Below are 14,697 nucleotides of genomic sequence, written 5' to 3' on the forward strand. Positions count from 1 at the left end.
TCGTCTCCGGAGCTGCCGTCGGAGTGGGTGTCGGTGCTGGACATGCTTGCCGACGCTAGGGATTGGACGGATTGGGAAAATGGGAGAGCCGGGGAGCGGAGCGAAGAGAGTTAGGGTTTCTTCCGGACGAGGGATTTTGTGGGATCGGGTGGGCAAGTGGTGGGACAGGCGGACGTGGCGGACACGCTCGGGTGCGCCCGGGCCGCCTCATATCCTCTCTACATTTGAGATAGATATGAGAGGTGCCGATTAGTCCGGGTGTTTGAGACCCGTTTGAGAGCTTTGGTTGGGTCGGTTTTTGTGACCGGTCAGTGACCGGACGACCTGCCCGAGCGTTTGAGACAGATATAGGGCATCCGGCTGTAGATGCTATAAGTCTGCTTTTGTTTTGAATAATAAAGGGCCCCAAGTTTGCAAAAATAAAATAAAATTGTACTAGTGTGCATTGCCTCGAGCCCGTCTCACACATCATTGACAAAGATAAGCTACTACGATTGGATTAGTGGCCTCTGCTAAAAGAATAGAATGCGCTATACTGGCTGCGGGATCAACGCCACGCAGGGGCCTCAACTACCACCGAACACACAATTTGAACATATAAACCCTGACAAAGTGGTAGTCACATCACGTCGCCTTTAAATCGGCACAGTTCTCGTGCCACCGTCTGTAAATTCCATGCCCCGTCAGAGGCATTTTAGTAATTTCACGCGCAGGCATATAAAAGGCCCGGACCTAGCCGCTGCCTCCGCCCGCACTCGAGCCCGCACCCGCGCCTCCCACGAACCCTAGCCTCCTGGCCGCCACCCCTTCCTTCCCCGTCTGCCTCCCCCCGCCCGCGCGCCGCGAGCCCCTCCCTCCTCTTCGCGTTCCGGGTGGCGATAGTCGGGGTCAACGAGGAGATGCACGCGGGCGGCGGCCATGGTCGACTCCATGAGCGGGACCACCGCCGTCGCGGCGCTCATGGCCGGCGGCGCACTCCACGGGGCTCGGGACGTCCGCGGCGGCGCGGGCTGTGGACCGAGAGGCGGGGCCCGTGATGCGTTCCGTTCGAGGGGCTGGTCGGGCTGGCGCGGGATCTGAGCCACCGTCGATGGATTTCTCGCAGCTTGGCTCCTGTTGCTTTGGATCCGGTACGATCCCCATCTCTCTCTCTGCGAGACTCAACCAGGCACTCACAGGTATGGTCTTTCTTGCTCTAAGGTGTTTGGGTTCTCAGTAGACTGCATTTTCTTCCAAATTGCCGGGAACCTGGAGTGTGTTTGGATGCTACCCTAGCTGACCCTGCCAAATCGTTGGCGAGCCAAAATATTGGCATAGCATCCAGCCGCCCGCATTCTTGCCGAGGGTTGGCGTCAAATTGAACTAGAGAAGGCAGGACAGCAAGGGCGAGCCAAATATTTGGCCACCATCCGAACGAGCGCCCAGCCCTTGGTCAACGCCCAATATTTTGGCTTGGCAGCTGTTTGATGGAATCCAAACAGCCCCCTCGAATCCAGTTCACATAATGGGTTTGCGTTAAAATGTATATTGCGTGGTATACAACTATACAAGATTCGTGGTGCTCATATAGCAAATCCAGTAAATATGGAAGTAATGTATTGTGGTTCCATTACTCTTGCTAGCAGTTTGTTGCTTCAGTAAAACATCATGCCAAATAGTCTTTCTGCTCTAAACACCATGCAGATGTTTACTAAATCTATGAAGGATTGAACCTCAATTTCTTTTGTGCTTTGCATTTGATTGATTGTGTGGTGTGATACTGTTGTACTTCTTTGTGTAGGAATGCCATATCCTGAAAAGTAAGAAGTCCATGCCCTTCTAAGGCAGGTTAGAATTGTGAGGAAAATTATAGAGCTCTTATTTAGAATATTATTTTCTCCAGGCCTGAACAGATAATGGCCAGGCACACGATTTCCATTGTGCCGCTATATTTTCTTGAAACTAACAATTTATTGTAATTTGATGGATTTTTAGGACCCAGATTTCTTGAATATAGGCCCTTATCTGAAGTGATGATTCGAGCAGCAATGGATGATGTGTGCTTCCTTCTCAATATACAAGAGAAAATGATGGAGAAGTTGAGCAAAGTATCTTCATGGCGTCTGTCAGTACAAAGTGAGCTATACTGTAGGTGTTTTGCATAAATGACAACCAACATGAAGATTGGCCGCCTCTTCCAGCTGTCCTTGGTCAGTTTGTTTACACCCTTTCCGTTCAAATCTAGGAAGGTTACTGTATGTCCAAATCTGTTTTACTTTTGGTTCTCCAGATATAAATCATAATTGTTCCCAATGTGAGACTCATTCCTGTGGCCTTCTGGGTGATGTGGTTCCGTGAGTTTGTTTCACTATCAATATCTAATTTCTCATCTGATTTTGACACCTTGCTCTTCTGCAGTTTTGTTTTACTTTTCAAGGATGAGTATCTTTACTTTGAAAATGAACTCGTCATATTTCTATTGGAAATGAAGTGATGTTTCTTCCCAGGTAAATAACTGAATTCTCTTCTACTTTAGTAGACTCAGTAACTTTGCTTTTAGAGTTATTGTTTGACAGTAGCACTACCCCTGAGTAACTAGATCAATGGCTGCCACTATGTAAATCTTAGTTCCATTAGATATGATAATCATGGTTCTTCTGTCTTGGTCTGATGATTTTATACATGCCAATAAGCATCCATGCGATATGTTCTTTACTTCTGCACCTAACAGCATGTTTTCCCACAAAAAAGTACACGTGCCGCGGCAATCATGCGTTTTATCATTTTAATCATTTGTGTGGAGTAGTATTAATGTTCTTACCGGCATTGGTTGACAGAAATCCCTGTAAGAACTTTATCCCACATGCCGTATTTCTCTTTGTCTCTTTTTCCTTATTTCTGTTTCCTCGGGTTCTTCTAGCGTATTTTGATGTTTATTTTCAGTCAAAAGGATGAGAGATGGAGCTTGGGCCAACAATCTCTGAGAAGAGCTGTTGTGTGCCTTCCAAACATGTCTCTCTTGTGTGTATGTTCTACATAATTTACTAGTAGCCTGCCTTTAAAGTTCAGCTTCTTAATTGTATAGAATCCTCCAAACTGTTAATTTGCTGCTCCTGTAGGCTGATTAATTGACCTTGGGTTTCTTCTACCTGGACAAGTTTTCTATCGCATACACACGTGCGTTGTTGTAGTAGTAGAGCTCCCTCTGATCCATATTAATTGACGCAGACTTACTACATCTTTAGTAGTTTAATGGTAGCCATATTAGTTGAATGGGAATCAATTAATTTTATGCCGTTCGTGCGCTCAGTTGTCGGCCGGCCCCGATGGAGCTATGTCAGGAGGAGGCCCCCAGCGGCGTGCTCGCACACGCGTTCCACGGCGACCACATCACCAGCGCCCCTGCCATCCTCCTCCAAGCCCATGGCTAGTGGCTCCCCAAGGCCAAGCTATGTCAGGCTGCAGCAGCAAGGTGAGCCCCATCACTCTGTGTTTATTTCTTCAGATCATGCAGCAGCAATGTGACTGAGGAATCGATGCTTTACATAATTGATCAGTTAACTGGTAATATATCTATAGAATAGGCAAGCAAAAAACATTGCGTTTCCTAGATGTTCCATACGATATTAAAGTTGGGACTAGGCTAATAGACAAACTGTATATCCGATTATGCTAGAAAAAGTAGAATAAAAAGTTTACTTTTATGATGGTAGGATGTCTTCCTTAGTTTTGTTTCCGATGTTCTCTCTCAAAAAAGAAATCTGGGATACACCATCAGTATCAACACCGGTAAAAAGAATCCAATCAAAACATGATGTTTTTCCCTTGGCTATATGTTTATTTGAAGGAAACCATTCAATTCTCAGTGATCTTTCTTTATGCTCCTTATTGCCATTTTTCCTAATGCGCCTATAGAAGTGATTTATCAGGTGTTTTGGTATATTATCTTATATAAGGGAGTGCCAAAGTTTTTTGGATTGTGAATTATCTGGTCAGAATCGGTTGTTTTTCCCCTTGTGTTCATTTATTTCTCAGATTGCAGAACTGACGAGTGTAGACTAAGTTGATGATCTACATGTGTTGCTCCTCTCCCCTGATGTGTACTGCAACTATAAATAGGGAGAGAATTGCGTGAGGAGAGCTCTCTTGCTATTGTTCTGAGCTCACTCTTTGACTAATCTAAATGCTCTCTCTGCTCACCGATCGATCAAGGAAGGCACTGTAATATCAGCAAGGACCAACACAAAAAGAAGGGAGAATAAACGGGACCAATTAAGTTACTTCTGTGTAAGAGTACACTACTTTTGACTTTGGAGTCACACTGGTGAATGGGGCGTCGCATGGTCTATGCTGGAGGTGTTCACATATAACAAGTTCACTATTTGTTCCATTCGTTAGGGAAAACGCTTCCTTCCAACCGACTGATTTCTCGCTCGCGTAAATCTCCTCGCGCATCGTCCGATCGCGAGAGATCCGACGGACCCGGTGTAGCGCACGACGCGAGCTAACAAGGACGCGTCTATTGGCTCGGGTTGTCTCACCCGCACCCCCTTTCCTCACACCTACCTGCATTGCAACATTTTTCCCCTTTTCGGTTCGTTCCTCTCGCCCAAGCTCGCTCCAAATTTCCGATGCGACGGTCATCGCGGCGTCCAGCTCCCGGGGCGGCGAAGCTGACGTGAGGTTGACGTGGGGAGGCGCGCGAGGAGGTCCGCGAGGAGGCGGCTGAAGACATGGACGGCGACAATCTGCAGGACAGGTACCTCCGATCCTTCTCCAAAATAATACGAAAATGGCCGCAGTAGAAATTCGTAGTAGAAATCGTGTAGGTTCGACGTCCCAGACGATCTATTTTAGGGGAGGCGGATCGCCGGCTCGCCGGAGTTTTAGGGGCGGGCTCGTTGGTAGACATCTATTTTTGGGAGAGGCGCGGTGGTCTTTGTTCTGGATCTGGAGCAGGAGTTTTGCTAGAGCCCATACACTCTCTCCGGGAACTCGCGCTCGCAACTGCCTCTGTTTCAAGCTTGTTGCAATCTTCCACGTCTTTTGCACTGCACCTTGTTGAAGGTCATCAGTGATGGCATGTGTGTGTGTGCTGCTGCTTTTTTGACAGGTTTCGGTGGTGCTCACGACTACTCCTGCAATGTCGTCGACTGCATGTGGATTTATGCAGACGGTTGCTGCTGTTTTTATGTGTGTAGCAGGTCTGATGATGCAGAGATATGATTAGACGGTTTTTTGCATTTGTAGTACTTGTGAGTTGTAGATTTTAGTGTAGTTTTGTCTGTTGTTGTGTTTGTTCAGGAGGCAGTTGTGTTGCATTGCAGTACATGTTACCCCAGGATTTTTACCCATATTGCATGGAAATTGCAGAAGTAGTTGTTTGTGTTTGTTTTTATTTGATATCTGTTAGTGATAGCTATATAGGTTTTCCCTTTCAGAAGTTAGTGAAGATGCTACATTGCATTTTTTATGTGGCCTCCTAAAATGAATGACCAACCAGCATTTTCATGCAATGACCAAGTATATTTCAGATTTTTTTCACGAGTTTTAGATTTTCATGCATTCCTTCTCTATAGCTTTTAGTGTTGTTAATGGGTGTTCTGAACATTTCCTTTTTGTTCTTGATCCAAAAATGGATGATGATGAATCTTCCGATGGGTTGTTTTCAACGCACTTTTCAGCTAGCCGTTTGCGTGAGGTTGCAGACAAGGAGCTGAATGCTAACAAGAGGGCAGTGCTAGAGAAGTTGAGTTTTGGTTCGTTGTTGAAGATCAGACCATTTTCTGTACCTCTTGAGCTGATTGACTGGGTAGTTATGAGAATTGACACTAAGCATTCTTTGTTCAGGTACCTTCAAATCACCCTTTGGCCCATTTCATTTTGTGTGTGTCTCTGTTGCAATGTTCTTTATTTGGAATTGCATAGCAATGTTCTTCGTCCTCGAATTTGACATGTGCCTTTTGGTCAGCCGTAAAAAGAAGACTATTGTTCACTAGAGACATGGTGCACAAAATTTTTAATGTCCCATCCGGACCAAGGGTAGTGGAGCTGCTGAAGAGGAACGAACGTTGCGAGCTGCGCGACATATATCGAGAAGGCACAAGGGCTCCAATGAAGAAATCCATTTCTGTAATCAAGAAAGCATCGGATAATGATGTTGTTACTTTAGAGAGGACTTGGGTTCTTTTATGCCTTGCTCTCGTGCTAGTTCCTGGCACCGGCAACATGGTCTTGTTGGACTACCTTGCTAGCTTGAAGGACTTGGATGAACTGAATGAGTTTGCGTGGGACGAGCATGTGTTGGCAACTGCGTTGAGGGAGGCGGGGAATTACCAACTAAAGAGGGAGGCTGGGGCAAGTGGCTTTTGGATAGGCGGCTGTCTACCTATGTTCGTGGTATGCCAAACGCAAATCATTTTGTCTATGTTTTCATTGATTCATATTTTTGCTTTATTTTATTTTATTTTATTCTGCTCGCAACAATCATATGTACGATACAACCTTCTGATTTGTTTTCTTTTTCAAAAATATATGTAGTTAATTTACATGGATTTCCTGGATGTGCCTCGGTCATTGATTAGTGAGGAGACGTTCAACTACTCGTTGCCCAGGGCTTGCTTTGTGTGCAATGCAGATTTTGAGCTTGTTAAAGAATTTGACAGGAACAAGCTCACCCTCGAGAAGGTTGATTTTGGAAAGTGCAATGTAAGAGCATACCCAATCTTCCTTTTTTTTGAAGATTTCTTTCGGTGATAAACATCTTACTTTCTTCTTTTGGTGATTGTTGTATGCAACATCGTCCTTTGTCTCAAACGCCATATGCAGTACTGAAGACGGACAAGCAATGTGAGGGTCAGAATCAACATCATCCGGCAAATATCACTAATAGAGCTGACAAAGCCAACACTCAAGTCAGTGTTGAGGGTGATTTAGGTGCTAAGTTTCGCGTCTCTCTGGATGAGTGGCTGCAGCCGCTCCCTTCCTGCCAAGAGTTAGAGGTAGAAATGCACTACCTTTGTTAGTGCATGATTTTGCTTCTTTGTGTTCTTTTGATCTTCTTTTTCATTTTTATTTATGCTTACCCTCACTTGTTTGTTTCTTATTTTCTCTGCCAGATACCTTTGCACTTGAAGCCTATATATGAGAAGCACAAAAATCTCTATACGGCAGAGTTGAAGAATGTTGTTACCTCTTTTGGGCAGGTCCTGCAGTCAACTTTCTGCAAGCGGTTGGGTCTCATGTTGATGGAAGCGCACTCCAATGCAGTGTCAAACCATGAGCACAGGAGTGAAGGTTTTGTCGCCCCAAGAGTCATTGCAACAAGCAGTGTCGAGCGCACGGGAGCGGTGACTTTTGGCACCCCAACAGCCACTGCAGCAGGCATTGCTATGCACTCTTCCAAGTGTCCATTATCGGATCCTGATTCCCGGGCAGAAGCAGGTGCTGATGATCAGAACAAGGCACAACCTGGTGGTGTAGTCGCTGCTCCCAAAGTAGTGGAGACCGGTGCATTAGGTGAGAAGGTTGGGGTGGAAGCGGAACAGGGGGCGGGTCAAAGCACAAGCATTGCTAAGCGTTCCAGGGCTGCTGCGTTGCAACAAGGTGAGAGTAGCAATCATTCTCATGGGAAGGATTGTGTGGAGCAGGAGGAAGTTATACATCAGGGCGGAAAGGTGACTCCCAAAGATGCTTGCAACATGGATCCTTCGGGAGCTTCTGATAAGGTTGAAACACCAGTTCTTTCCCAGGGCACCGTGCAGGCAATGATGGTAATTGCCTTGGAGTGGGAAGATGGCCCATCTTGTGCTCTTTTCTCGGAGGGGACCGAAGACTATGAGTGGATGAATCAAAAAGTAGGCATACTAGTCAAGCATGTGCAAACACCAAATGCTTCTAGCTCTGATGTGCAGAATTCAATCCCATCAGTGCCAAACTTTGACAACACTCCTCAAGTTGAAAGGCCTAGCAACCTCCCAACCGCAACATTTGACACAGCTCCAAAGCTCCCTAGGGCAAACGACATTCCGGGGCCTGTGTTTGATGTGTCCCCCATCTCATTCAAAAATGCTTCCTCTGATGGACCTCAAGGTTTTTTCTTACTTCAGAACACAAGCTCCTTTTTATCTAAGAGTTTTCTCAGTGCGTTTCCTTTTTGCATTCTCATTTTGCATTCTGTTTTTTGTGTTGTTGCAATGTTGTGCAGTAGTAGTGGATTTGCACGAGACAATCGAGGCGAATGTTGCGGTTAGGGGTGAGTCCAACAGTCTTGGTAAACAGTCAAAGAAGAAAAGGGTGGCTGTCTCCCCAGACAATGTGCCAACGATGAAGAAGATTAAGGTTGATGCACACGGTAATGACCAGATACAAGACAAGAAAACCAAAGAAAAACGAGCTTCTGTGAGTCATATGATGATGCTTTTCTATTACTCATTTTTGCCTGAAATCTTTTTTTTTGTGTTTCCATAGATGAAAGAGTTTGATATGTGAGCATATCTCTTGCTGTTTTTATCTAAAATCAACACAAATTTTCTTTTGCAGGCCCGACTTCATTGAAATAGATGGCTTCCATACATCTCTCGAGAATTTTCATGCATCTCTAAAGCCAAGAGCGGAGATTGACAATGAGGTCATGACCTTATACCTGAAGACATTCAACTATGATCAGTCAGTGAAGAAGAAGAAGCCAAAAAAAATTGTTTTCTCAGTGTTGATGAGTGTTAGTGTTCAAATCTCTTTTTTTCTATCTGTTGTTTCAATGCTTTTTTGATTTATCATATAGTTGTGGTCTGCCCTCTAATATTTGTTTTGTTTTGTGATTTTCTCCATCAGTTGAAACTCAGTGCTGAGCCAGATGTGTTTGATCCGAAGGTGTGCGAAAAAGAATTTAAGAATGCTTGCTTACAAAATCACATTTCAAAATCTGACCTGGTAAGTTCTTATCTTGTTCCATCTTGCATTCTTTTTCTATTTTTTACATTTTTTTTCTAAATGGATTTTCTGGTTCTGCTTTGTTTTGATGCATTGCAGCTATTCTTCATGGTTGTACACAAAAAGCACTGGGCAGTAGTAGTTGTTAACATCACCCAAAAGGAGTTCAATATCTTTGACTCCATTAGGAACTCGGAAGACCTTTTTGAGATGGACAGGATCACTAAGAATGTGGTAATGCTCCTGTTGGAGTTTGGCGCAACAAATCTTTTCCTTCTTTTTGCTTTTCCACACCGCACACTTATGCATTTTGTTTGTCCATGTTTTATCAGGTTTGATCAGGTCGCAAACATCAAGAGTGTTGCAATGAGGGAGCCACTTTTTAAGCACAATCTTGAGTCTTACTCGCTATTCACCCCACTTGATTACCCTCAATAAAAAACTTAGTAAGCATTTTTGTCCCAGCAGAATATGTGTTTATTTTGCATTTAGAGACATTTTTCTCTTTTTTCACCTAAAGCTGCTTTTGCATTTTATAACTATATACCTTCTATTTTTTCAGCTATAACTGTGGCTACTATAGTATTTTATACGTGGAGAATTGGGATGGCCTTGCTATGCTGTCATTTGGCGAGGTATTTTCTTTAGATAGCAAACCATATTTTTTTGTGTAATTCTTCTCAACTTGATTGGGATATGTTTCATGACTAAATTTTTACTTGTTTCCTGTCTTATTGCTTCCTAGGATTACATCCCAAACCTTCAGAAACGCATTGCAGCAGATCTGTTGAGACACCCAAGCAACAAGTTGGACCCCGCGCATCAGCTGAAGCTGCTTCTTCAGCGTTAGATGGGGGTTTTCGAGCTTCTGCAACAGGAGGAGTCATGGCGGCGGAGGCCTAGTACTGCTGGCGCGAGTTTTTGTAGCTAGCTAGAGTGTAGTTGGGAGCATGTTCTTGTAGCCAGCTCGAGTGTAGTTGAGAGCTTGTTCTTCTAGCCAGCTCAACTGAACTTTTTTCACAATGCAACTCTGAATGAAGCACAGGAATGTTTCAGTGTGCGACTGTATGAAGGATTTGTTTTTTGTGAAGCCTATTCAAGATTGTTTGTCAGCTTGTGCAAGGATTATTTGTTTTTTACTTGCCTTTTCAAGAAGATTGTTGATATACTTTGACCGTACCTAGCTTGAGATCTTTTTTTTTTCTCACAAATAGTTACAGTGTATCTGCTAGTATCTCTATTAATCATATATATATATATATATATATATATACACCTTTTTTATATGGATTTAGTAATTACAGTGAAGTTCGACATCATCAATGAAAGTCAATACACTCTACTCACACATGTAATCGTGTGCGAAGTTGAATAATCGCAACAATAGGGTGGGGTTGGGGCGATTGTCGGGCTGTTGTTTCTCTTCATCTTCATAACTTTTCAATCTCACTAAAACAAAAGGAAATGTAATGCAATATCCTTTCTATGTGGCAACGGGCACGTCAAAAGTTTTTGCTGCAGTTTCTCCAGTGTGTTTTTTATGGAAAAGTTTTTAAAACAGGATGCTTCAATGTACTTGTATGTTTAAGTAGCCAGCAACAACATCATGCATTGTTGTCCCAAGGAAACCTTTCAAAATAAAAGCTACAATGGTGGAACTACAATGAGCCAGCAACAATATCATAAGCAACAAGGGGAATTGTAATTTCAGAAAAAGAAGAACATTATATCAGGCACAACTCAATGCATGATGAAATAACTACTTTTTGTCCTCTAATGTAAATTGCACCATTCTCTTTGTCAAGAAACTAATCTATGTAACCAATATTACAAATGTGTAGTAGCAAGAGAGTTTTCTTTTTCTTTTTATGGTCGAAGTTGATCACAGCCTAAGCTCTGTTGCTCTAGCCATGCTAGCATCTGTCTTCATTGCAGCTTTTAGGTAGGGACATTCTTGCATAGCATGACCTTGCTCTTCACAGTAGGGACATTTTTTGACCCCCATTGCAGCCTTCAAGTACTGGCATGTTTGGACACCGTGACCTTCTTCGTTGCAGTACGAGCAAGGAGGCGCTTTCTTCTTTGGTCTAGGTTTTCCTCTGGGCTTGGTTTGCTTCTTTTCATCTTTCTTAGCTTTATTCTTATGTGCATCTTCTCGTTGCTCAAGCAGAGTCTTTCTCCTCTTTGATTTTTCAGTCGGATGCCCTTTTTTTGGAACACGTGCGGGGTTCTGAAGCATGGCATCGCCATCAGGTTGCGGCACAGTGGTTGGCTCGGGGGTTTGTTGTTGCTGTTGCATTGCTTGCCGCTGATTTGCTTTCTGTTGTTCTGGGAGCGCCCCTTGCTTTGCTGCAGCTATGAGGGGCTCAAGTTGGTGAGCTGCATCATTCATTATTTTGTAGGCAAGATCGTTGCTGCAAGCTTGTGAAGCCAACCATGTATACTTTCTGCACAAGGCGTTGTACTTGAGAGTGTTGGTTGCAGGGTGCCCAAAATCTAGGAGACATCCACCACCGCTCATTGCCGTTGTCGCAGCTTCTGACCACCTCTCTAGCATGTATCTTTGTGGAATTTTTTGGACATTGAGATGCACCATTACCCTTATGATGTGTGCACAAATAATCCCATTCATCTCAAAACAGTTGCAGCTGCATTCAAACTTCTCCTCTGCCAACACAACATTCACTGAAAATATTCGGGGATTCTCAAAGTAATTTGAGTGCAGCTCAAACCTCACGCTTGCATTGTCAAGAGCAGGGGCCAGGTTCATGATGAAGCCTGTTGATGCCATGACCTCTTTTTGAAACTTGAGAAACACGCTTCGGGTATAGAAGTGAACTGCTTGGCGCTCAAAGTTGTACCTGAATGTTGCAATGAAAAGGTCAATGATTTTGAGTTTTTCAAGTTCCCTGTTCTAACTTTTTCTCCCTACAAAGCACACACATACCTCGAGTAAAGTGGTGCAGTTGTTGCATGGCCTATGAAAGCTTGATTGTCTTCATGGTCCAACATTGTTTCTTGAAGCACCTCATATTGTTGTACAAATCTCCAGACAGAGTCTTGAGGGTTGACAAATGTCTTGAAGTAGGAGTTGAGACCCTCAGACCGCCCTGTAGTGCTTGTAAATGGGAAGAAGTTCTTTCGGAAGTATGCTGGAGCCCAGGTCTCTCGCTTACGCCACATGTTGCTTAGATGTCTGTTGTCAACCAAGTCAAAGCAATGCAGCATATGCTGCCAATTCTCCTCGAACTCATCCACCGTCTCCGAATCATTGATAACCCCATAGAAAACCTGCTCAAAATTTTCATCCATGCTCAGGATCCTACCCAACTTTTCGCTTGCTTTTCGCTAGACATGCCATTTGCAGCACCTATGCACTGTGTTTGGGAAGACATCTTTTATTGCTGTTTCCATTGCCTTGTCCTGATCAGTCATTAGGTGCAACGGGTGCTCATTATTCATTGCAATCATCCAATGTTGAAACACCCACTTGAAAGTTTCTATTTGTTCATTTGGCACCAAGGCACAACCTAGCAGCACGGTTTGCAAGTGGTTGTTCACACCAACAATAGGAGCGAAAGGCAGATTGTACCGATTTGTGCAAAATGTTGTGTCAAAGAACATACAATCTTTGTACTTTGGGTACAATGCTCTTGTCCTTCCATCCACCCAAAACAGAGCTGTCACTTCGTTTGTTTCTTTGTCAACTTCTGTTGCGTAGTAGAATTGAGCATTCTCAGCTTGACGCCTCTTAAAGTAAGCAACCGTCATATCCATGTCCTGAAATGACTGATTTTGTCGCAGCTTGGAACGCGCATTTGAAACATCCCTCTTCACATATGGCAGTTTCCTCCGGTCTCCACCATGGACCATTCCAAGCATTCCCATGCAATTTGTAGTTGACAAGTTTACATCATGCATTGTCATCAGTAGTTGGTAATCTTCTTCTGGAATTTTACGGTGTGAGCGGTAGAACCTCACAATCTCCTCATGCTGCATCAAAGGGTGTGTATGCTGTGCAACAAAGTAGGTAACAACCCACTTATTGCCCCTGAGGCCAACAATCATATGAGCTTTGCAATCATAACGCATAATCCGATTCCTCTGACGCTTGACTGTCACATCCATTTCAACCCCGGCCTGCTTGCTTGATGAGCTTTCCCCTGCTGCAATTCCTTCCGAGTGGCTGCTTGTCTCACATGTAGTCTCCGGTTTGCCAGCATGCACACATTGGAAGACCCTCTTGATAAGTTGTTGTGGACCTTTCTTCTGGCTGTTTTTTGAGGAAGCTATGCGTGAGCCAAAACCCGTTCCAAATGCGTAGTCATTATAGAACTTTTGGGCATCTTCAATTGAGTCAAATTCCATGCCAACATAGGGCAGAAGTGGCTGAGATGAAATATCATCATCCTCATCTGCATCATGCATTCCACCGTGAGTGTTTAGGACACCATCTGAATCCCCACCACCATGACTTGTGAAAGGTTGCTGAACAAAACTCTCCTCATTTGCCGCTCCATCTTCGGTATGCTACATCATTGCAACAACAGTAGAACAACACCATCAGTACCAGTTGAACAGTATTTGAGGTCAAAATTTCTTTGCAAGAGAAACATTTTTTATAGATGAAACATCAACATGTATATCAATAGTATATTTTTTTCATTGCAGCATGTTTATAAGATCTATAGGTAGTACTGTAGTAGTACATTTTACGACATGTTTTGGTGCTGCATAACTTTTTTATCAACTTCAAATAACATTTTTTTTCATCATAGAGTTTTTGTGCTTGCTGAAATCCATAGACTAACACCACTATAACATGCATAAGGTCTCTAATCTACTACTTTTTTTGCTATTCTCAGTAGCAAAAATATTTTTCTGAAGCTGAATTTTCAACATTTTTTTGCAATATCTGAAATCTAAAGCAAAGCAAACATTCAGTAGTCTTACATCCTCTGAATTTAAAGCAAGCAAACATGCAGTGCTGTTGCATTCTCTGAATCAAAGCAACATTCAGGGTCACTGAAAGTAACCTTTTCCAATTTTACACAACCTTTTTTTCTTGTTACTGAACTGAACCAAAGCAACATAATGTGTAGTTTCAAACATTTTTGTTTTTTCTACTTTTTGTGAATTAAAACCAATTAGCATAGCAACATCCAATGAGCATAACTGGCAAATGTCAATGCAGCACATAAACAAGTGGAGGATTTCAGAGGATTTGGCAGCAGGGGAAGCTCACCCAATTTGCAGCGGATCCAGCCGGAGGAGCATCAGAGAAAACAATTGGAGGATCTCGGTACATGCGCGTAGCAGAACTTTATCGCCTGAGATCGAAGGCGCTCGCCGGAGCTGAAGTCGTCCGCCGGGGAACAGCCGAACCCTCGCCGGAGCTACCACCTATGGCGGAGTAGGCCATGTCCCCACCCATGGCGGAGTAGGCCATGTCTCTGGCGATGTGGTGCGCCATCGCGGGCAGGGGGTGGGGGTGGGGTTGGGGAGGAGGTGGAGGGAAGGGGAGGCGGCCGCCGGTCGTCGTAGTAGATCGCGACCTATCCCCGGTGGGGGGAAGCGCCCGCGATCTGCGGGTGGGGATCGGTCAAAGTTTCATTGCAATGGCTCGCGGGGCGGAGGTGGGAGCGTGCGCGTGGTTCAGCTCAGAGATCGGACGGACCAGGGTTGTTCGATCGGACGGACGCGAACGTGGTTTATAAATTGAGAGAATCATCCGACCTACGCCTAGTTGCGGCCATTGGTTAGTTGTATAATCTGTGGGCGTATTTA

The 14,697-nt window shown here is 44.1% G+C and overlaps 1 protein-coding gene, 1 long non-coding RNA gene and 1 pseudogene across 2 annotated transcripts; 2 read left to right on the top strand and 1 right to left on the bottom strand.

Moving 5' to 3' along the window:
• Window positions 1-761: 761 nt before the first annotated feature.
• Window positions 762-6,507, top strand: LOC123095853 (uncharacterized). Its single transcript, XR_006446342.1, has 7 exons — window positions 762-1,178; window positions 1,781-1,827; window positions 1,975-2,189; window positions 2,398-2,486; window positions 3,290-4,738; window positions 5,664-5,829; window positions 5,951-6,507. It is a non-coding gene; the product is annotated as an uncharacterized lncRNA (long non-coding RNA).
• Window positions 6,508-6,528: 21 nt separating this feature from the next.
• On the top strand, window positions 6,529-10,068 carry LOC123096587 (uncharacterized). The gene is made up of 10 exons (XM_044518350.1): window positions 6,529-6,682; window positions 6,808-6,980; window positions 7,098-8,070; window positions 8,186-8,379; window positions 8,521-8,698; window positions 8,812-8,910; window positions 9,010-9,144; window positions 9,243-9,356; window positions 9,473-9,545; window positions 9,656-10,068. The coding sequence occupies exons 1-5, from the start codon at window positions 6,529-6,531 to the stop codon at window positions 8,533-8,535; spliced, it is 1,509 nt and encodes a 502-aa protein (XP_044374285.1). The 3' UTR covers window positions 8,536-8,698; window positions 8,812-8,910; window positions 9,010-9,144; window positions 9,243-9,356; window positions 9,473-9,545; window positions 9,656-10,068.
• Window positions 10,069-10,792: 724 nt separating this feature from the next.
• On the bottom strand, window positions 10,793-13,353 carry LOC123096588 (protein FAR1-RELATED SEQUENCE 9-like; annotated as a pseudogene).
• Between the last annotated feature and the right edge of the window lie 1,344 nt (window positions 13,354-14,697).

This window comes from Triticum aestivum, chromosome 4D (assembly GCF_018294505.1).
Source record: "Triticum aestivum cultivar Chinese Spring chromosome 4D, IWGSC CS RefSeq v2.1, whole genome shotgun sequence".
Lineage (NCBI taxonomy): Eukaryota > Viridiplantae > Streptophyta > Magnoliopsida > Poales > Poaceae > Triticum > Triticum aestivum.

Excerpts from the sequence above, each read along its gene's own strand:
- LOC123096587 (XM_044518350.1), top strand. The coding sequence starts at position 6,529 with ATGGATTTCCTGGATGTGCCTCGGTCATTGATTAGTGAGGAGACGTTC. Across the intron at positions 6,683-6,807 it reads GAAGGTTGATTTTGGAAAGT|TACTGAAGACGGACAAGCAA; the intron begins GCAATGTAAGAG and ends CGCCATATGCAG. Across the intron at positions 8,071-8,185 it reads TTCCTCTGATGGACCTCAAG|TAGTAGTGGATTTGCACGAG; the intron begins GTTTTTTCTTAC and ends AATGTTGTGCAG.